This window comes from Lepisosteus platostomus, chromosome 17 (assembly GCF_059453375.1).
Source record: "Lepisosteus platostomus isolate fLepPlt1 chromosome 17, fLepPlt1.hap1, whole genome shotgun sequence".
In the NCBI taxonomy this organism is placed as follows: domain Eukaryota; kingdom Metazoa; phylum Chordata; class Actinopteri; order Semionotiformes; family Lepisosteidae; genus Lepisosteus; species Lepisosteus platostomus.
Window position 1 is genome coordinate 23,722,821 of NC_142627.1, and position 22,818 is coordinate 23,745,638.

General features: G+C 42.8%; 2 protein-coding genes across 4 annotated transcripts in view; both read left to right on the forward strand.

Annotated features, from left to right (window-relative positions):
• The first annotated feature begins 34 nt into the window (after positions 1-34).
• Positions 35-12,698, forward strand: eloal (elongin A, like). 3 transcript variants are annotated; one of them, XM_088610019.1, is made up of 11 exons: positions 35-336; positions 4,044-4,100; positions 4,433-4,545; positions 4,777-5,635; positions 5,757-5,847; positions 6,485-6,646; positions 6,722-6,819; positions 7,604-7,784; positions 9,412-9,535; positions 11,584-11,699; positions 12,434-12,698. In XM_088610019.1, the coding sequence occupies exons 1-11, from the start codon at positions 334-336 to the stop codon at positions 12,493-12,495; spliced, it is 1,866 nt and encodes a 621-aa protein (XP_088466145.1). In that variant the 5' UTR covers positions 35-333; the 3' UTR covers positions 12,496-12,698. The 3 variants fall into 3 exon arrangements, with proteins under 3 accessions (XP_088466145.1, XP_088466146.1, XP_088466144.1); XM_088610020.1 differs by lacking the exon at positions 35-336 and adding an exon at positions 1,109-1,446 and having other exon boundaries at positions 4,777-5,521; XM_088610018.1 differs by lacking the exon at positions 35-336 and adding an exon at positions 1,110-1,446.
• Positions 12,699-15,287: 2,589 nt separating this feature from the next.
• lrrc1 (leucine rich repeat containing 1) overlaps positions 15,288-22,818 on the forward strand; it is a 37,789-nt gene continuing 30,258 nt past the window's right edge. Inside the window, exon 1 of the mRNA XM_088610468.1 lies at positions 15,288-15,945. Coding sequence (XP_088466594.1) covers positions 15,787-15,945 — 159 coding nt within the window. The 5' untranslated portion in view covers positions 15,288-15,786. The remainder of the gene's footprint in view (positions 15,946-22,818) is intronic.

Here is a 22,818-nt window from a genome sequence, read left to right on the forward strand (position 1 = left end):
CGCTCATGATTTCAGTTCCGTTTGTGAAAATGAACACCATTGCCGTGATGTCAAGAAAAAACACACAACATAAAACGCCAATTTCCTTAACGTTTCTTTAATTCTACCCAGGAGTCAACGAAGATCGTTTTGGCAATGGCGAACAACAGTATTCGTCCATGTTATTTGGATAGGTTACTGAAATAGTCCAAGTGAAACGCTGAATGTTGGCCGCACATACACAGCCAGGACCCCAACAAGGGCTCGAACCCGTCAGTTTTGGGGGCTGATCCCCAGTGCAGTGCTCGCTGTCCGCCCACTCCGGCTTACGACTTCAGAAGGTGGCTGCGGGCAATGGTAAGGCCTCACTGAGATGAAAATGTTTCTTTTCTTCGGGTTCGGGTTATTAAGAAACTTTCTGTGGCAACTTTGAAATGATTTATTTGCATTTACATATTTCTACTAGGTTTTTTTAATTAATCTTTTTTAAAAGACGTAAATCTGTGGAAAGGAACTTACAAAAGACAAAATTCAAGTGACAAACATCTGGGAAATTGCATTTAATGTGGAGTGTTTTGTGAGGGTTATTAGGAACTGCAAGCGCGGAGATGCTGTGTTTCAGTATCAAAGCAGATTCACGCAATAGGCAAATCAAAAATCATGAAAGCGAAAACCCACAAGGGCTGAATCAATAAAATATCTAGAAATGAGAAAGAGCTTTAGGAAACGATAAAAAATAACAGGATGCGGTTAAAGAAAATGAATAAGAGGAATTGCAAACAGATTAAATGGACATAGGAAGGCAAATATGGATATTTAAATGCACCCTAAAACAAATAAGAACAGTGCTATCAATATTACAACACCAACCCCAGTAAAAGACTAAGTGTGATGGTTAACAATGGGAAACGTCTGAAAGTATAGTTAGAAATGAGAGGAGTGACTATAACTCATTAAGGAATGTAAAAGATCATTTATTTAAAGATCCTCCACGAAAGCCCCTCCCCAATCCATACTATCCCAATTTATATCCCAGCGTGCTTCCCGTACAACCCGGCGAAACTCGGAAATTGACTTGGCTTTAAATGTAAAAATCACAAAAAAGTTCTTAGCGCATTTCACATCACTGTGCAGCAGTAACAACTAAAACAGGCCGAGATTGATAGTTGTCTAGCCTACATGAGGCGATAGAGCGCCGCAGCGCAATTTCAGTTTAAAGACGTGTTATTGAATCACAGTTCGACACAGGTTTTTTCTTCGTCCAAAGCAATTTCGCTCCTCAAGCTCTTCTACGCACAGGCACCGCCCTGTATAAAAAGACGGCATTGCGGGATTTTTGCCTTTGGGTTAGTAAGAGCAGGATCTCTGTAAAAATAAGCCTGCCGAATTGTAATGGCTGCTGTAGATGTTTTGGAAGAAGTTTTTGAACTGAAACAAAAACTAAATAAAGCGACGGAATGTAAAAAGGTAAATACGCAGTGCTACCGACTGATTGTTGTCGTACCTAAATAAACAGGCACGCTTCTTTGCCCGTTCATAAGATTCCCAAAGTAAATACATCAGAATGTTCCGTATTTCATTTAAAGCCTCAAAGTTATCAGATACGACAAGGGTATTTTTAATTTTGTAAATTCAAGTTGGAGTCGATTCTTAAATTGTACGGACTGACTTTATCCAAAAACATGTGGTTTCAAACCTTTTCACATGAAGGGAACGAACGAATTGTGCAGACAGCTGGGAGGCGCAAGTTAAGGTTTCAGAAAGGTATGATAAAGGTGTGGTAAGACTCAAAAACCTGTCCCTCTGCAGCTTACTTAAAGACGAGAACACGTTTGTAAGAAATCGAACTTGGCTTTTGTGTCTTCGCTCAGCAGATGTGAGCTGAATTGGAGTCTGTAGTTTAACTTCTGTTGGGTGTCCCTGTGAATTCAGGCCTGACAGGTGCTAGCGATCTGAGTAGCTCGTTCTATTTTGGTTTATATGGATACAGTCGGGGCTAGCAATACCAGACTTTAGATTTTAAATATGTTTAGAGCGAAGTGGTTTATTGTTTGTTTTTTAATTGCTTTTAGTTTAAAAGGTAATTACTGGGAGAATATTATTCTTGGGATCAATATAAGAGCAACATAGGACTTCTGCTGTTTCAACTTATCTAATTTCTTCTCTAAATGGTGAATGTTGAGAGAATCACAGCTGTGTGTGATGAGAATGCTCCTTTTGCAAAATAAATGGAGAAAAAATATGCTATTATGAATGAAAAAAGATGCATCAAGTAAACCTCTGATGTCCAGTCTATACCAGGGCCCAGTGGCTCATGGGCCCAGAGCTCATCCTGGTTAGTGGAGCTCTACTGGGCTGGTGGAAGAGTTTCTCACCTCTTCACCTGACCTGCCCAGTACAGAACGGCTGCCCTGTGTGACAAAGGGGGAGCAGCACTGCAGTGGTGTTTGAAGTGAGTCTCCTCCAATGATAACCTGCTCCAGTTTATTATTGTGATTAATGATATTGGAATGAGTATAAAAATAGCTCACACTTCTTGCTTTCTACAGGCTGTAGGCAACTGTACCCTGAACAGTAGTACTGCTACATGAGAGCTCAGTTATTTCTGAATATGCAGGGTGAATTGGCAGAGTAATCAAGATTCCCAGGCTCCTTAAGCACTCATATTAAAACTGTATTAGCTGGCCTCATAGGTGTGTTTTGAGCCACCAGGGAAATGACTGCACTGTGCTGTACCCTTATATTACAGTAACTAGTTCTTTCTCAGCAGCTACTGTAAGTGCATATACCAGTGTCCCCTGTGTCCCCAACAAGTGGGGAAGAAAAAGCAGGCTTTGTGCAGTAGCTCTCGGCCTGCCGGGACTGGGGTGCCCCAGGTCTGTGGTACGCTGGCAGGGTCTGCTGGGGGCGGACACTGTGTAACCCGAGTCATTCAGGCCCAAGTGACATCTGCTGTAAATCTCTCGTTGCTCTTGGCCCTCCAGCTTGATGCTGTACGTCAATGCTTGCTTGTGAGATCAGCTAATTCTTTTTACAGACAAGGTAGCTAGCTGCTGCTGCATTCCCCATTGCCCATTTATAGTAGGTGGTAAATGGAGTAGCTCAGGCTGTGGTATTCCCATAGATAGCTCCTGATCTCAGTGCGGACTCAGCCATTCCAGCTTTCTAGGCAGCCTCAGAGGTGCTGCCCATATTTGGTGTTTGTACCGATAATGGTTTGGGTAGCTCTTCTTTTTTGTGTTCATTTTGGGGGTTTCAGTGCTGTGCGGTTAGACAGTAGGTTACTTCAGGAATGAATGGACATCTCCTTTTGAACTGGGAATGAGTGGACTGCATTCGGCATCAGTATGTTATTTTAGTCGCGGGGTTGCGGTCACTTATGGGTACGAGATCCCCAAAAGAGCTTCAGTGTCACCCTAAAAATGAAAAACCGCAGCTGTGAAGTGAATCTGTGCACCAGTGTTCATGTGGACAATACAATCCGTCCTATTGGCACTAATAAAAGATGATCCATCTGACAGTCTTACTGTGATCCCTTGTCACTGCTATGCAAGTTAAATATTGTTGCCCACTTAGTTTGGTTTGAAAAAGGATGGATTTCTGTTGGCTAACAGTTCAAAATGATGCCGTTCGGTATGTTTTTTTTAGCCCCTGCATGCTTGAAACAGGGATGGAATGTTGAAAAAATAATTACATTGTGCTTCAGTTCCTTTCTGACAAAATGACTTATCCAGTATCCAGTAATAAGATGTAGTTCTCCTTCTTTTCCGAGAACTGGTTTTATTTGGTGTGCTCTTCTTACTGTATTCTCTTTGGGGAAACAGGTATGAAGTACATTTGTAGACCGTTTGTCCTGGGTAGTTTGCAGTCCTTTTCTACGAAGGTCCCTTTCTTTGGGTTTTTCTGTGCTCTGTTGCCTTGGCGCTGTCAGCTGGCAGGAAGGCTCCTCTGGCCTGTTGGGGGGAAGCAGAGCAGGTGGAAAGCTTTTGTGTTTGTAATTTAACAGCCTGTCTTTTCTGTGACCCTGTGCAATGCCTGTTAAAACACCCTTTCACCTCTCGTAGGTTATTAAAGCACTGAAGAGACTACAAGACTTGGATATAACACTTGACATCCTTGTGGTAAGAGTCAACCCTCTTAAATGTGAATTCCATACCTTTGGTACTGTTGGATTATCTGTAGATGTATTTTTAAATACTGTATTCATACGTTCCAGTTGGGTAGAACTCCTTTAATCTTTTACACTGATAATCTAGGATATCTGTGCTTGTGCAATGTTTTTAATGACCAATGTAAATATATTCTGGAAAACAAGTTATAGATGTAGGAAAAACTGTGGAGGGCAAAAGTAGGTATGAAACACTGTTTGCGGTGTTTAACCACCATATCTGATCTTGTTTTGTTGTATGTTTTACTTGATCTTTAACTCCGTTTCAATTCCTGTTCTTCACAGGAAACAGGAATAGGGAAAACAGTGAATGGCTTTCGGAAGCATGAAAATGCTAGTGAAACAGCCAAAAAATTAGTTGATCGGTGGAAAAAACTGGTTCCCAGGGAAACAAGCAGGTAATGACTTTTTACATTAAGCTCTGTAGCTTCACACACTGCTGTGTGCAGAAATCAAACCCAGTCATAATCCTTGCCTGCCTACGTAATATGCAGGACTAAATGGCATTATGGAGCTTCACAGGCCTATCCCTGAATTTCTTAAATACTAGTATTAAAACCTCACTAGTTGATTTCTAAGGTGTGTTTTAAACCATCAGTGAAATGGATATCTAACTGTTGTTCTTTTAGTGTTACCCAGGATGACCTCTTGCCAGATAACCAGGCCTTTAAAACAAAGGAGTCAAATTTTCAAAAAGAAAACAGGACACGTTTACCGGCTCCCGGGAAGAAACCTAGTTCTGTTAGCAGGAACCAGGGACTGGAAAACTTTGATTCTGGACACAAAAAATCCAAGAGCAGTCACTGTGTGAAGTCGCCAAAGTCCGGAGCGGCATCTACTTCAAGCTGGACCTCAAAAAAATGCAAAGCTAGAAAAGAGAAACGTTATTCTGAAAATGTTACAGTGGAAGACTCCAGTACGGCCCTTGATACTGTGAAAAAAGAAAGGTGCGTTAAGTCTACAACATTTTCCCTGGAGACTTCTGAAACGCCCGAGGTTTGGCCTGGCGATGGAGAGAAATCGAGGATTAAGAGTAACAGGAAGAAGCTGCTGGAATTTGACTCGGTGACAGAGGAGCAGAGGGCTGGTGCCAGGAGCTCTCTGAAGGATCGGAAGCCACAGAAAGGCACAGGCTCGGGTCCTGTGCAGCAGGATTCGCTAAAACAAAAGCCGAACGAAAAAGTCGAGTCACCCTGCCGCCAGAGATCCAGCCGAGAGGGAAAGGGAGCTGTGAAGGATGTGAAGAGCGCTGAGGAGAAGGAGGGGCACAGCGATGACGACTTCGAGACTCCTGCCATGTCTTTTGAGTCCTACTTGAGCTATGACCTCAAGTCACCCAAAAGAAAAAAGAAGTCTCACGCCGAAAAGAAATCAGTAAAGAAACATAAAAGCAGTCAGCATAAATCAGAGTCCACCTCAAAACACACAGTGGACATCAAACCCGGCGCAAAACATGACAAAGGCACCATGGAGGAACGTCCTAAAATGGTACCTTTTCTAATCACTTCCAGTCTTCTTTAGTATCTGTATTATGTACAGTATTTGTGAACCAAAATGCCTGTCTCAGTCAAAACAATCTCTTTCTAATTTCAGTATTTTTCCACCTTAGGTTAAAACTGCATCAGCAACAGACGTCCTGAATGTTCCTGCGCCATCTTTCATGTCAGAATTGTCTCCTTTCCCTTCCCATGAGAAGAAAGGTCTGTGCATGTAATTTAGTTGGCATTGGTTTGGATATTCTCCTTCACAATGGATAATGTCACCTACTGGCCTGTAACACCACCTACAGCAGCAACCTGACTTTCCTTAATGGCCTCCTAATCTGCTAATGTAAAGTCTGTGACCCAGAATACAAGGTGTAATGGCACAGTCAAAGTACTGCCTGTGAATATGTACAGTGTATCAGAGAGGTGGTACTGAACTTGGAGAAACGATCTATGAAAAGGACCATGTTTTGCATGTGGAGTTGTCAATGTCAGATGTCATTGTCGATTGTCGAGGTAGACTGGGAAACAACAGAAATCGAATTAAAACTGCAGAATACTTATAAACAGTGAGACGTTTGAATCAAGAAGCTAAAATTGCATCTAGATCTCATTGAGTATATTATATTACAGGCTGTATGTTTAAGAAAAGACTATATCTCTGGATTCACTGAAATGTAATGCACAGACTTCAAGGAGATGCATTCTTTACAGAGCCTGGAGCAATCAGCCCAGCCTACTGTAGATGTTGGTTTGAAGAAAGTGTGAAGGTGCTTGTTGCAAATATGGTGAATTCAATAAAAGTACGTGTGTGGAGGAATGTGTTAATATAAACAAAATGTTATGTTTACAGCCAAGCCCGCAGTCCCTAGTATCTGTGAAGTGCCCCCAGTGTTTACTGGGCAGCGGTTGAATACAAAGATGCAAGTTTATTCTGGTACCAAGACCACTTTCCTGCCAACCATGATGACTCTGTACCAGCAGTGCATCCGCGCGCTTCAGAACAACATTGACTGTAAGTGCCAGTGCCCTCTTTCCTCTCTGAGGCCTTAGCGCAAGGCTGGTGGTGAAGCAGAGTTGTCTCTTCCAGTACTGTACGAGATTGGAGGGGTGCCCTTTGAAATTCTCGAGCCTGTGCTGGAGCGCTGTACTCCAGAACAGCTGCTTCGCATTGAAGAATGCAACCCGGTAAGAGCTTGAGGCTGGAAGATGGGACGAAGGGGGGAGACGCCTTGTTTTGACTTCTCACTGTGTGACATTAGAAGAGATCAGTCCGATTACGTGCTCTATTGACATTTCATGTAGTCCCATTGAAATAGGCACTGGATAACAATAAAACCTACAGTTGAAGTCCACAAGCATGATTTGTCTTGTGGTCCCATTTGTACTGAGATGTAATTGGAGGATAAACATACAAATTACTTAAGAGGCTGTTCTGTGAGGTTCACTGCAGTTATTTGGCATGTAGAATTTTCCCTGTCCATGAACGTCAATTACTGAAAACCAATTAGTTCACAGAGTTGCCTTATTGCATTTCTTACAGTGTGCGCCTTGGCTTGGTTACAGTGACATTGTCACCCATCTGAGATGAGACACATTTTATCTTGTGGTTTGGGGTCAGTTCCAGTTTTTTCAGACCTATTCCCTGTGTAAGGGGCATGGTTTCTCTTTTTTTCCTGCTGCTGTTTTAAATACTGTTTCCTGGCTCTGTTCTGAATCAGACATCAGCAGCTGCCCTTGCAGCTCCCAGTGTGGAAGGGAAGGCACACCTGTTTCTCACAGCTGAGATGAAAATTAATTTAAAACCAGGTCAGAAGTGCATGCGACATGGCACACTTCTAACAATGACTGTCTTGTTTGTTCTCCTGGGCTGTGCACTGCATTGCGCAATTCTAGGTGTTGCAAGTCAAAGTACTTGGCAGCTTGTCTTATTCAAACTGTTTCTTCAATTTGAATGTATTGGGTCCTTCAGGTGTACATAGGAGAGACGGACCACCTGTGGATTAAGCACTGCAAGAAGGACTTCAGGAACCACCAGCTTCAGGAATACGAGTCCTGGAGAGAAATGTATTTAAGACTTTTTGAAGAGAGAGAGAAGAAGCTGAAACAACTAACCCAAAGCATTGTTTCTGCACATTCTGGGAAACCAAAAGGTTTGTGTCAAGAGCTTCCCGCTTGGTGCCTACAGTTCTAGCCTTGCCCCTGTGGTGTTATTCCCTTACAGAAAGAGTTGTTGGTTATGCTCAAACATGTTGTGGAACTGCAAGGTAAATGAATAGACCTTCTGAGTAACAAGACTGAGGAGCACAAGACTTTGAAAATGATATAAAAAGATTTTCCTCAGCTTCCCTGACTTGAATCCCCAATTCTCATTGAAACAAAAGCACTGCCATGTGCAGTTCAGTCCCATACACGCTGCTTCAGCAGTGGGCTTGGATTGGGTTTTGGGAAGTACAGGCCAGGCCCTGTTCTGTTCTGCTGAGTGTAAAAGTTCTGTTGGCATCCTGCTTAGTATTTCAGGCTCCTTTTGTCTGCAGGTAACTTGGCTCTTAATCAAAAACTCTGAGATCAGGTAAAAGTGTGTCTGTTGAGATTTGTACTTAGTAATTAATCATGGGTATAAGATCTTTTTCAGATACATTGTATGAACACATTTGTAGCTCCATGCCAGATTGAAGTATTATGTTTGCATTGAAGCTTCTCTCACTCTTGGCCATTTTTAAGACACATAGATTTAAAGCTGGCAAGGGATATAGCAGTATTCATGTACTGTCTGATGACTGGCCACAGGTTACGCGTTTAAATCCAGCAAAAAAAGTTTTAAATTACAAGCTTAATCATCAGGGCATAGTATTCAAAGTTGGTTAATATTGATATGTATTCTCCCCCCCCAACTTTACATCACTACCTTCATAGTGTACTGCAAACAGTTACTTTTTAAAGTTAAATACAGCACCACACTTAAATCCTGATTATCTTCTTGTTAAGACTATGGTATATCAGGCTTGCCAGCTGCTGTCAGCTGCTATAAATAGATTCAAAGTGAAGTGGTGTCAACAAAGGTTAAATGGTAAACCTTCCTCTCTGAGGGACTGGATCACAGTTTTAATTTGTGTGCTCTGGATTATTTCAGAGGTGAAGTACAATTACTTCGAAATTCTGCATGATTCTTTCCATAATGCGTTTTGTAGTTCAGCACTATGGTTAAGAAAAGATTTGCTTATCAGGTGTGCAAATGCAAAATAATTTTTGAATATGAATTAACAAATTCTTTGAGACAATCATTTAAATTTCAGTGAACGCAGGGCGCATTGTCAGAAAGCGTGACTCGACTTGAATCCACAACAGGTTTTGGTAGTAGGAATCCAGCAACTCCTCTGTACAAGCTGTGTGATTGAATAATGTTCCCCAAAGACAAAATTAGTTTTTTGCCCAACAGTTTGTTTTGTACATCAGTAACCACCTTTTCTAAACTGTCTTGCACCTTGTGCTATAATTCAAACAATCACATTCTGCATCGTGTGCTTTTGCGTGAACTAGACATGGCTTTCTTTGACTTGTGATCAGATGATGAAGTAGGATTAAATCCTATCAAATAAGACCTTTTTTTTCTTTAATGGCAACAGCGGTATGAAGAGCCTCAATGTAGTTTTTTTTTTGCTAAAGGTAAAAAGAGCTGACTCCAGGTAACCTTACAATGTGGTTGGGAACATGGGGGAAATGGCACTTCAACACTTCTTTATGGCCCCCTGATGTGTTGATATGAGGCTGTTTCTCCAGGTCGGCAGGTGAAGCTGGCGTTCATCAACTCTGTGGCCAAGCCGCCCAGGGATGTCCGTCGGCAGCAGGAGATCCACGGGACAGCAGGGCCGATCTCCCAGCCTCACCCCCTCGACAAGCCCAGGTCTGCTCCGCCCTCTCCAGCAGCAGTCCCCTGTCAAGGGCCTGCGCCTTTCTGCTGAACACGTGAAGCCGATTCCTACTCCCTGTGGGCTGTCTTGGGTTCAAAAGCTCGCTCTCTCTCTCTGAAAAGATCTGAAAAGTCCATTGGGTTGACGTTGTGGATCCCTTTGGATACTTTGTATCAGGTCCCCTTTCTAATTTTCAGCATTCAAGACTGAAAATGTTGAGCTCCTGTCAGTGTAGGACAAGGGGGTGTATCTGTTTGCTCTTTACTGGAGGGATTCCAGCAAAATCATTTTCTATAAAGTAATGTTGTAAAATCGCTTTTAACTATAAAGCCTGCCTTACGTTTATTGGTTTTCGAATTGGCTGCTTAAGATTTTCAGTATCATCCCATAAGCCATCTGAGATCTGAGCTGATGCAGTTTTCCTTGTTAAAGTGATCTCTAGTTTTATTCTGAAAGATAACCCTTAGAATGGTGTCGGATGAATGATTTACATTGATAAAAATTGTTTCATAAGTGAGAGAGTTCTTCCTGAATGGTCTTAGACGTCAATCGCTGCATGAATAACCCTTATAAAATGTATTTAAGATGGGCTATCTTATTTTAATCCCATGTGCAAAAGCTAAAGTTTATGTACCTAGAATTTACTACAGGGTTGAGATATTATGGTGTTGTATACTGTAGTTTGTGTGACTAGGTGCATAACATCTGAAGTACCTTCAACAACTGTGCTGTTTGCTTTTTTTCTACTTTATTTCAAAATGAGATAGTCCTTTCAAAGCCAACTGCCCTTCCCAAACAGAAATGTGCAGTGATAAGGCAATGCTAGCCATGTCATGACAGGCTGCTCTAGAGAATACCGCTTGTGTGCAGATAAGGGCGCCTGTTAAGCAAATAAATAAGAAGAAATTAAAGATACAGAGGCCCAGAGATCAGTGACATGCATTTTAAACCTGTTCACATCTGGTTTGAAGTGCCGAGAGATTCGGGGTTAGGCTACAGTATGTATATTTTTTCTTCAAGATCCCCCCTTGAATGGTCAATCTAGTGGTTAAACGCTGATGCATTACAGCAGTTCATTAGCAAAACTTGTACATATCTCTAAACATTGTAATGGTGAAAGGAAAAGCATTTCTAAATGTGGGTCCTAATGCCCCAGTATAGCGACGGGGACACTACACTGTAAACAGGGGCCGTCCTCCCGATGAGACGTAAAACCGAGGTCTTGACTCTCTGTGGTCATTAAAAATCTCAGGGCGTTTCTCGAAAAGAGTAGAGGTGTAACCCCGGCGTCCTGGCCAAATTTCCCATTGGCCTTTACCAGTCATGGCCTCCTAATAATCCCCCTCTCTGAACTGGCTTCATCCCTCTGCTCTCCTCCCCACTGAGAGCTGGTGTGTGGGGAGCGTTCTGGTGCACTATGGCTGCTGTCGCATCATCCAGGTGGGGCTGCGCATTAGTGGTGATGGAGGGGAGTCCCAGTACCTGTAAAGTGCTTTGAGTGGAGTGTCCAGAAAAGCGCTATATAAGTGTAAGCAATTATTATAAATTGATGAGTTCTGAAAGCTTTCTCTTATGTGGTTTATTATCTGCAAATGTACAAGGAACTGCAGTTCATGAGGCTTCTAAAATGTTTTACTGCTAAATAAAATCCAAAGACTCTTTTACTTCTATGCAACTGAATAAATAAATGGGTCCTAATACTTTAGTATTGAGACAATATATTGTTTGAGGCACTTAATGACGAATGACTTATTTTACCTGACACGTGGAGTGAAACTCCTGATTTCTTTTGGAAGGCTGCCATGTGGAGACAATCACATAAAATAAATATCCACAAGGGTGTGATTTAGTAGTCATTGACCTGCTTCTTGATTTAACATGTTTAAATGCACTAAAAGAGCTGTAGGGCTGACTTTGAGATACAATACACAGACCATCAAGATAGGATATGTTAGATTTTTGGTATTTCATAGTAGGGCTGCACAGTCTTGTACTACTGCCACTAAAAGATTAGTTGTAACAATCATCTTTTCTCTTGTAGTGTCAAGTCATCAGACAGTAAAGTGAAAACCAGTTCACATGATCTTTTGAAGCTCAGCAGTGAACACTCCAGCACCTGCAGTGCTACCAACCAGGAGCCTAAAAAACTTGTTAAAAGTAAGTGGATCATTTTAAAAACTTTAGAAGAATTGGAATTAGCATAACAGTCAGTTGTTCACTAATTTAACTTTAACAGTTTATTCTAAAGTGCTAAAACGTAGTTATTTTTTAATCTTTTCTTTTTAGCTGTTCATGTTTTGCAGTTAAAGGTTTCAAAGGTTAAACCACTGTAATTTATGCGAGATAATCTTTAGTTTTGCACTAGTAGTTGTTATGGAAATATACTAGCATCAATTTCCCTTCTGGATCAATAAAGTCTTATCTATCTACTGTATCTCTTCCCAAAAAGGAATTTAGTCTCACTGGAATTAAACAAAAGGTGTCTCTAAAACTTTCATATTTACATTCGTAATTTTCCAGAATGAATGACACCAAGTAGCTGTTCTTTGGATAGAGACTTGCTGTTTTTGTGGAGCAAAGGCTGGCTTATTGGGGAAGACGGGTTGGGTATACTTTCCCGTTGAGATTGTTGAGCACTGCCATCTGCTGGCTGAACTATGAAATTGCATCTTCTCTCCTATTAGTTTTATCCAGTAGCGTTAGGGGGAACAGCACTGTAAACTGTGAATGTATTCCTCGTGTTTCAGTTCTGCCATGTTTCTTGTCCCTCTGGGTCCCCAATAACGTGAAAGCAAAAAACATCATTAACATTTAGGAAATGGGTGAAAAGAAATCATTGTAACCTTTGCCATTTTAAAATGGAGATTTTGTTTCTGTCCTCTTCCTGTGAGGAGTTGCACCAATGATGGCAAAGTCGTTGAAGGCCTTCCGGAGCAGACTGGGACGTAGATGAGTAATCCAGTTCCAGTTACTCAGCTTACTGGAGGCACCAGTGACACCAGTGCTTTGTTTTTTCTTGGAGGGAACATTAAAATTTTCTTGAGAGTATGATTTTGACGGAAGACTGAGGTATGAAGGCACTTTGTACATGTATACATCTATGTAGGTACTGTCCATGTAATAATACATCTGCTTATTAAAATGTACTGGAAACCAGATTGTTTTGGGGTTTTTTCCCTACCGGGGAAATGTATGTACCTGACATGTTCGTTCATTCTTCCAGTTCAGGGCTGTGGAGCAGCCAGGGCCTCTGGCTCAGTCCTGGCAAATCTCCCGGTGTGTGCCAGGGAAATATTTTTTTTTCCCTTGGGGAGATTGTTTAAAAACTTTATGATTTTAGCCAAGGCAACTGGCATGAAATCATAACGGGTGCAAACAAGGCAGCAGCACAGTCTGATTCTCGGGTCACGCTGCAGCAGGCCCTGTGATGATGGTTATTCCTTACAGGTGTGTAGCGACGTCTCACTATATAGGGAGGGACCCTTTTTGTCCCATTGCTGTGCTGCCCTCTGTGTGGGGGGGCAGCAGCTGCTCTGCGCCAGCAGCCCCCCGAGAGCTGTCAGGTGGAGGAGTGAGGGATTACTTATCCCCCCTTCAGAGACGGGCAAAAGAGAGGGTGACATGAGGAAGTCAGCTGCTGATGAGTGGACTGAGAAGACCGGGGCTTCTGCATGTTGCTGCTTAGTGTTAGTTCAGGTAAGGGGTACCAGAGCTATATACTCAAATGAGAGAAACCAGGGAAAAGGGCTTGCATGCCACGAACACTAACTTCTTTTTATAAAGTGCCTTTCTGAACCCAAGGTCATGCAAAGAAGAAAGAAGAAAAAGAAATGAGTATACAGGTTTTCACAGAGTAGGGCTATTGGACACAAGACCAAGGTAAGAAGGAAGGCTTTGGGTTGGGATTTGAAGAGAGTCAAAGAAGTTCTTGAAGAGTCTGAGGAAGTTCATACTGCAGCACTGGAGCAGCGACGGAGAAGCCACGGTCAAAAGACAGGAGAGGATCAAGCGTGACTCCCAGATTTCTGATTCTGGCTGACGTGTGACTGGGGAAGCCATCCACCATCACTGTGAAGTGGAATTTGTGGCTTCAGGGAATTTGATGTCAACAAACCGATACAAAGAACAGGCGGTTTCACACACCAGATGGATATGGGGAGTAAATATTAGGATTTTTAAAACGGGAAGAGGTGTCTTCTTAATAACTTTGCAATAGCAAAGTGTTACGTAGCACTAAATCTTTCCATAACACTTGCTGCACATGAACAGAATGGACTATGATCTTAAGGTACGCCACAAGATTTTACTTTATGAAGAAAGGTATTAAAGGGTGGCGGGGTGGCACAGTTGTTGGCATTGCTGCCTCACAGCACTGGGGCCCTGGGTTCAATTCTGGACCTGAGGCACTGTCTGTTTGGCGTTTGTGGATTACCTCTAGATGCTCTGGTTTCCTCCTACAGTCCAAAGACCAGCTGGGAGGTGAATGTGCCCTGCGATGGACTGGCCTCCTGCCCAGGGCGTATCCCACTTTGCGCCCGTTGCTTGCTGGGATAGGCTGCGCCTCTCCTGTAACCCTCAATTGGATGAAGTGGTTAGAAAATGCATGGATGAAAGCTATTCAATTACATGGTGCTACAATCTAGCTCAACATGAACAGAGATCAAAAGGTAGAGAAAAAGACATCTCAGCCTGCACATTCCCTTCAAGATAGACTTTGTTTGCTGATAGTACAATAACCGATAGGTAAACTGCCGAAAGATACGACACATGATTGCCAGTAATCAGATAAGCACAATGCTCATGAGACCTCTGTAGGCCTAATGGGCTGAGTGGAGTCTGAGTTCTAGTGCTCAAATAACCCTTGTTAAAGCGGTTAATTCACTGACTCTGCGTCACTTAATGTTCTCATTGGCTTTAGTGCAGCATTTAATGATTTCAATCACAGGATCTTATCAGAATTCATGAAAATTCACGGAAACATTTTGTGGTGGGACCCTTTACTTCTTTGTATTTGCATACTGTTTTGGTTACATTAGGAATAAGAATGTTCCTTACATCAGGTTTGCAAAGCTGGAAATGTCAGTGACGTTGTCCACGGTACATTTAATAAAAGTGAAAAGGCTTGGTATTACTTTTGTCACAAGGGTATCTTTTTACCCATGGTGAAATAGTGATATATGTCCTTATTGAATCAAAACAGGACCTCTCTAACACCTTACTTACTTCAGTATCAATCGAGTTTGCAAATAAGCTTCAGAGTGTTCAGAATTCTGCTGCTCCTGTGTTAACTAAAACAGAAAAATCACTGAAAAAATACACTTTTATACAAATTGTTGCACCACACAAAAGCATATTTTCGTCCAGTAGTGACAACCTGGACTTCTTTTGAAAATATGACTTTGATAGCTTGTTTGGAGTTTAATGCTTGGTATTGAAAATTGAATAAATGACACTACAGATGTCACAACTGAAATTCTTCAATCTCACCGCATGAATTTGAAAACTACAACACTGTGGACACCTCTGAAAACGGACCATTAACGAAACGCCTGCGAAATGGATTTATCTCTGTTCCACGGTGGGCAGACGAAGACCTTGTCCGGGGAATACAACAGCAGAATTAAACAGAGGTTGAGGACCAGCGAGCTGTTCTCAAGAGTAAGCGATCCCGAGCCTTCTGCCCCGCTCCCGGTCTCCGCCTGGAACAAAGGGAGGAGCGGGCAGGAATGGTGACGTCAAGCTGGAATGAGGGAGTGACTGTTCCGGGTCAGAAACTGGAGTGAGAGGAAATTAACCCGAGTGCGAGGACTAAAAAAGAAAAACAGACACTCGGAATCGAAACGGCCGAAACAGAGATGTAACCCGACGGCGAGCTGTTTCCCACCGCTGTCCTACAGTCCGCAGACCTTCCCGCAGGCAGGAAAAGAGCTTGGAGATAAGAAAGTAAGCGAGCGAGGAAGGGAAAAAAAAAAGGCGGACCAGCTGGGGTTTCAGTCCATGTTACTGTGTGCAGTTTATTTATCCCCGGGAGGAGGGCGCGTTGTTTGCTTGCTGTTACAACTTAACGAGAAGACAACCCTGCGGAGGCTGAAACGGGAGAGTTGGAGGGTCTTTAACACTCTCATGCAGGGTTCGCGTCTTTGATTGTTGTTGTTGGGTTTTTTTTTTAAGCCGGTGATTTTTTTTTGTTGTTGTTGTTGTTGTATTCTCGTTTGATTTAAATTGGAGCTCGGCTCGTCCCGTGATGTTTCATTGTATCCCGCTGTGGCGGTGCAACCGTCACGTCGAGTCGCTGGACAAGCGGCACTGCTCGCTGCTCTACGTGCCCGATGAGATCTACCGCTACAGCCGCAGCCTGGAGGAGCTGCTTCTGGATGCCAACCAGCTGCGCGACCTGCCCAAGGTGAGACCCGGGACCGGGGAGGTGGACCTGGTCATTGGTTCGCCCCTCAGGGAAATCAAACAACATTTTCACAGACTAATTAGACATTTGTGACGGACAACGTGTAGCTTAGCCGTGCGGTACGCGTTTTAATCGCATACTGTACACTGCCTTTACATTTTTGCGGCGCCCACAACCGGTCTCTTTCACCCCCAACCGGCATAGGTCATTTATAATTCATCGAGGTTCAGCAAAACAATGTTCATTTCCTCTACCCGTTTGGGAGGTACTGGGTGTTACGCAATGTTCCCGAAGGCCAAGCCTCTTCGTCAAGTTAGTAAAGGTGGAAAGCGCGACCCATGATGTAGATTAGTTGTTTAAGGTTTAACCACTCTGCAGTTAACAGTTCGAACTTATATGCAAAAAATGCGGCTTAAACAAATCGGGGAACAGAAAGTATTTGGCTGCACTGACTATGGAGTGTCATGCAATGTGTATGCGTATTAATCGATTAACTTTCTTGTTCTATCAAAAGTTGATTTTCTTTAGCTGCGTTTGGTACTGATGAAAGTAAAAACAACTGTGTGGTGATTCCAAAATATAACCGGACACGTATTACAAGAGGCACAGACACCTGGGTACTGCATAGGAATGCGTGTGTATCAGTTTAAACTTGTTGTTTCTGTTTCTAACTGGAAAAGCCAGTCTGTTGTTTTGTTTCGAACTGTTTGCAATTCTCTCACTGTTACACGAATGAGGGAGGCTTTCCATCTGAGACCACGATTACGCATAATTGTCAGCGAGTGAGTTATTTTCGACTGTCCCGTATGATGTAGCTTAACTCTCCCTTGTCAGTTCTGAGAGGAGAATCTCTTCTCGGACGGAGCGGCCGACCCAGGTGCCCGTGTTTGTCTGGTTTGTTTCTGTGGGCTGTGTTCAGGCAGTCCGCCCTGGCTCTCACAGCTGAGCAGGAACCCGTAATGAGTTCATTTAACAATCGTCATCGATTCAGAAAATTATCAGGTGGTGAATAGTCACACACACACATCCTTCTCTTATGTTTAGTACGAGTGGCTTTGACTGTTACATAAGCCCTAAATCACCTCCTGAGTGAGTGAGGTGATCCGACACAGGTGTTGTAACCTCCTCGTGTGGTAAAGTCTCAGGTGGACTCTCCAGCAGCAGAACCTGGTATTCTGTAGCGATGTGCCAGGTTTCTGTGATGAGCAGTGACTCCTTTTCCTGTTGGCTCATCCTGACACGACGACAGTCAAGCAGGAGGACGAACGTTCCTCGTGCTGCTCGTGTGGAACAACGGCTGTCTTGTCAGAAGAGAGTGTGATAGCTACTGTATGCCCTCAGCTTGGCAGCCTTGAGCCCCATTGAATAGCTGGGACGAGCTGGGATGATATGATATTTAGAGCCCGGAGACCAGGGGGCAGGCAGTGGCTTGTCCAGGCTAGCGGAGAGCAATATGGCTCTGAAACGCTTGCCTGCCACACAACTGCATGTGCATGGTGAATTTCATCAGGGTTTGCAAACATGGTTTGTGGACAAACATCACATGACTTCAGTATAAATTGTCCCCACTCCCACTTTTCCTGGAATTGGACTGGCTATTGGAGAAGCTGTTTCTTGCACAGGATGCAGCCATCGTCCTGGAACTCTCCAGTGCCTATTTTCTAGATGTTTTAGCTCCGGCTAAACACATTGATGACCCTTAATTAACCGTTACTCTTTCATTGGCTCAGTTGTGTAGACTGAGGTGGGAACATGAATGAGACCTCCTTAGTCACAAGGGGTAGAGCTGGTGGTCTCTAAATGTAGAAACCAGCAACAATTCGGGAAATACTTCAAGACCTTCAAGTTTTGTGTAAATTTGGAAGGAAAAGAAACACCCTGCTGGTCTTTCACTGAAGTGTTTCAGTTTGTAGTCAAATTGAGTGGTAACAACAAGTTAAATGTCTGTTTCCTGTGTCTTTAAATGCTGTCTCCGACAATTCAGTTACCATGTCACTTTTCTGCTCCCTCTCTAGAGGACAAAATCAAAGGTCGTGAACAAGCAGAATGGTGGAATTCAGCTTGTACACAGAAAAGAGCACTTCAATCGCACTTCAGTCCAAGCTGTAGTTTGGGGGTCCCAGTTCCTGCAGAGTCTAGTGTCGCCTGGTTTTTGCTCTATCTGAGCTCTCTGTTAGACAGATGGTCTAATACTGCAGTTAACTGTGTAATTGCAAAACTCCCAACCAGGGTTTCTTGTCTTTTAGAGGTAACGTATCTTAATGAAGCATATGTTTTAAGTAATCAGCTGTAAAAGACTTCCAGAAATTGTCACGTTAAGAAATTATGGGGTTAATTGTAACCTGAGCAGTTAAAGAACAAAACCCAGAAATGCCTGGCTCTTCAAGAACCTCATTTCCGGTTACTGATGAATAGGAAACATCTTTAGACCTGGATTTTTTTGCCTTTGTTTTCTGCCTTTTCTCTTCAGGTCTGTGGCAAACAGGTTTGTATTTGCCTTCTTTTTATATCCTGAGGCTGATAGGTGAAGGCTATCCTAGCAAATATTTTAATGGGAGACTGACCTTAAAGAGTAATGTGTTTTGCCTGGAGTCCGTTAGGGAATCTGGCCTGGATGTCTGTAGGTTCACAATTGAGTGCAATGCTTGGAATGGTCCAGTAAATCCCCTGCTGTATAACTGGGTTTCCATGTTATTATAAATTCATTTTCAATTGACTTACCTGCTAAAATAAAAGTGTAAATGGTACAGTACACAGCACACTAAAAATAAGTTCAAAGAGTTATCAAATACACGTGAAAATGCTAAGAAGTAGTTTAAGGTTCTTATCCGATGTGCTTCTGCTAATATCTTTGTCTAACATTGTACATTAGCCCAATGTGCTTGCATGTTGTTAGCAATTATAATTTTTAGCTTGAAAAAGCATGCTGATTCTTTTTACATTTTGCCCATATTTTCAGGAATTGCAGCATATGGTACCTATTCATATGCATCCTGTCACCTTTTATTTGCATTAGTTAATAAAATTAGCTTTTATTTCTGTTCATATCTGCAGACTGATAAATGCTTTAAGTGTCCAGTTAACAAGCTATAATACCTAGGTTGATATTTAATAAGGTAGAATTAAACTATTTTAAAGCCAAGCAGATGTAAATTCCCCACAACATTCAGCTGCCCTTTATCCTTTGTTAGAAACAAACAGCTTTTAGTAATTCTGTGAAGGTTTGGGGAGAAATGTTTTACATTACAGAGCTATAAAATTCTGCAGTGCTTTGCAGTTACTTTTTAGAGTTACTTTGCAGTGTATGTGAGTGGTATTGCAGTGGGGGTGAAAGATCTCCTGGCTCTGTTACTGTTACACCTGGGGACAAAGCCTCTCCCAGAGAGGAGGGGGTGACACACATTCCACAGTGCTCTTGCCATCGTTGCCACCCCCGGTGTGTTGAGGATATTAAGTTGGTTTGATCTGCCCCAATTATTTGGCTACCTGTTTTCCCTTATTTAGACCCGTTTTCCCCATCTATTGCGATCAACGGTACCGTCGTTGCCGAACCCCACGTGAGAACGTGTGTTAAGACCCTTTCTAGGGTTTTGGGGGAGGAGCTTCATTTCCCTTCCGTTACTCCAGTCAGAAGGTGGGAGTTCAGGATTAGCGCTTTCTGCCCCGTTGTCTCCGAAGGCAGGTGAAGCTGATGTCACTCTCCGACCTTGCATGCTGAGAGCTCGACCGCTTCCCTCCAGTTGGTAGGGGGAGGAAGTGAAGTCACATACAGTGACACAGATAATCAGCAGTTATTGTCTTCCAGTTCCACGTTGATGACATGCTCCTCTGACTCACCTGTGCAGAATGTTGTTACCACAGCTGTGGGCAGAGACTCGCAACTTCTCTGCAAGCAAAGAGCTGTTCAGGCATTCTGTTCGACACAGGAACTGGGAATATCACTAATACATGTATTTGGCTCAGTATTTTGGGTTGATTATTACTTTGACACTTTCTATTTTTCTTTTCTTTTTAATACCTAATACAAATCTTGTTCCGTTACTGTATTATCAGCAGTGAGTATTCAGACATTAGTCCCTGGCTGAGTGCTAAATTTGTTGCTGTGTGTCGTTCTGCCTGCGAAAATGATAGTGGGAGCGGACATGATCACAGGTTATGTGATTGTTCAGGTTGGACTTGGTGGAATATTCCATGGAAACAGGGTTTTTCCTCCTTGTACCTTTACAATTTTCATTCTCTACTGTTTGTGTCAGAATACAGAGCACAAGCATCGTGCTGGAGTCTCCAGAGAGGTGCGGCAGACTGAAAAGCAATAATAATGGAGACCGACAGGGCCCCGAGCACCCTGACCACATTACGTGTGAAAGTGGCTCTCCTGCAGACGGAGAAAACGACACAAAAGGTTGATTTTCTTTGATATGGATGAAAAGGAATTCTTGTCCTGGCGCTGCCAGGGTTAGCTTGGACACATGGTATTTAGTGGGACTCTGATCCCAGGCTCAGAGGGAAAGAAAACAAACCTCAATGACAGCGCTGAGGAAAATGAAACAAAAGGAAAACCGCAGGCTGAGGTCCGTGCGCTTATACAGTCGGTAACAGCTGCATTTTGTGACTCTTTCGAGCGGTTTTGCTTTTCTGCGTGAGCTCAGTGGGCCTCAAACCCTCAGCTCCTCCTTGTGACGGTCAACGGTTCCGAAGTGGGCTCATCACATCGAGTTAATGACACGACCAGCTGTTGCTCATTGCGTGCCGGGTTACAGTTTCAAGTGTTGTCCCAGACAGGAGAGCCGCACGTTTGTGTGAAAGACCAGGAGATCAATGGTTCCCTACTGTAGTGTACTTCTGCGACTCTTAGAGGCAGACCTGTTAAGATATAGTATGACAGCTCCACTCCCAAGACACCAGCAGTCTTTTAAACTTAATTTGGTGTATATTACACATGGAGACTCCATCTTCCTTGTGTCACTTTAACAAATGGCCTTTCTCATGTAGAATTACTGCCCAGGGTGTTTGTGATTGCTGGGTGATGTGGTGGTACACTGTGACGTTGTTCTTCCCCTTCCATGGACATACGTTCTTGTATTGAGACCTTGGTGTTCTCAGCCTCTGCTGTTGTGCTTGTGCTTTGTCTAAACCATGAGAACAGCCTTTAGACAACAAAGGGTTCAGTCTGAGGTTAGAATGCCGACATAGATAAGAACAAAAATGTTTCCCACCAGTTATAATGCCAGTATTTCCTTTGGAAGGGTATAGTTCTGATTTACAGTCATCCCTCGGCTGTATTTATAATAATAACCCCAACTTACTGCCAATATCAGTGCCTGTCTCAGACTTGAAAAATAAGAAAGAACTGAAAGAGCTTTTTATGATATACTCATCCACATTCTCTTGGGTTCTATCGCAAGATATACTGCCCACCTTTAAGAAAAGTGTTAAAAAAAATGTTCTGACCATTCTCTGACACCCAGTCACAGTGATGATGCTTGAATAAAATGGTGCAAACTCAGACCAAAAAGAAATCTATTAAATATCTCTCTGATGCCCAAAATGCTGTGATAAAGTGTTAGATGCATCCGAAAATAACAAAGGGTAAAAGGAATAAAACATTTCGCAAAATACAAGTGAAGAAGTGTGTTTGAAGTATTCCTGCTGAGAAATTATCCGATTATCAACATTTATTCATCAAGAAACATAAAGCAGACTTTGGAGCAGGTGTGCAGAAACCATCTCAGAATGGACGATTCACAGAATTCGTGTTTTGGTAGTTCACCAAAGTGCCAGCTCACGGTACACTTGTGACTTACCTGCAGGAGAATATACACTGTTCCCTCGAGACAGCCGTTCACCTTCAGTCAACACAGTGAACAGTGAGCTTTTGACTTACCCTAGTTTCTTTTAAAAGTACCATTGTGATGGTGAGTAATTTTGTTCATGATAAATGTTCATTCCTTCAGTTAGGAGCCTGTATATTCTAATGTGTATTCTGAAACTAGAATTTAGTTCAGTATACAGTGTACCTAGTGTGTGATAACAATGTTCTGAACAGAAGTGTATAACTACCGCTAAAACGGCACCATTCTACAACAGGGGAAGTGAACAGAGAGCAAGTGTGACAGCTTGGGCTCTGTGCTCAAGTCCCCAGTGATGTTTTATTCACAAAGTTCACCATTTAAAGTGTCTGTGTGTAAACACTATTACTTCATCAGTCTCTGCACTGCTACCACTGCAAAAAGTTGAGATGTAGCTACTGTTTTGCTCATTTACAAATGTAGATACCTCTGTATATGTTTGCTGTCTTTCTTAGCACAGTTACTTTATATGAACACAAATGCTGCTGAAAGGCTATGCCATTGTATTAAGTTAATTGGAGCATTTCCTGGCCGAACATACTTTAACATCATCTTGCAGGACTTGCCTTGAGCTGACAGTTGAGTGTTAATCAGCGTGAGAAAGCAGTGTGGGTGCTGGGGATTGTTGGATTTCTCAGTTACTGGCGCTGTAGATAACATTGGCGAGGTGTAGGATGGAAATGAACAAGATAGCTGTGTGAAAGTGGCACAGTGGGTAGTGCTGTTGCTTCACGGCTCCAGCTTCTTGGGTTGGATCTGGGCTTGGTATGGGAGAGCGTGCAGATTTGTCTCCATGGGGTTTCTCTGTGTGATCTGTTTTCTTCCTTCATTCCAAAAACAGTTAGTTTTTAAGCTTCACCTCCATAAGCACATACACGTGCATGTGTCTTGCAATGAACCAGCATCCATAGTAATAATAGTAATTCCTTACATTTATATAGTACTTTGATGGATCCACTCAAAGCACTTTGCAGGGAATGGGGATCGCCTCCACCCCCACCAGTGTGCAGCCCCACCTGGATGA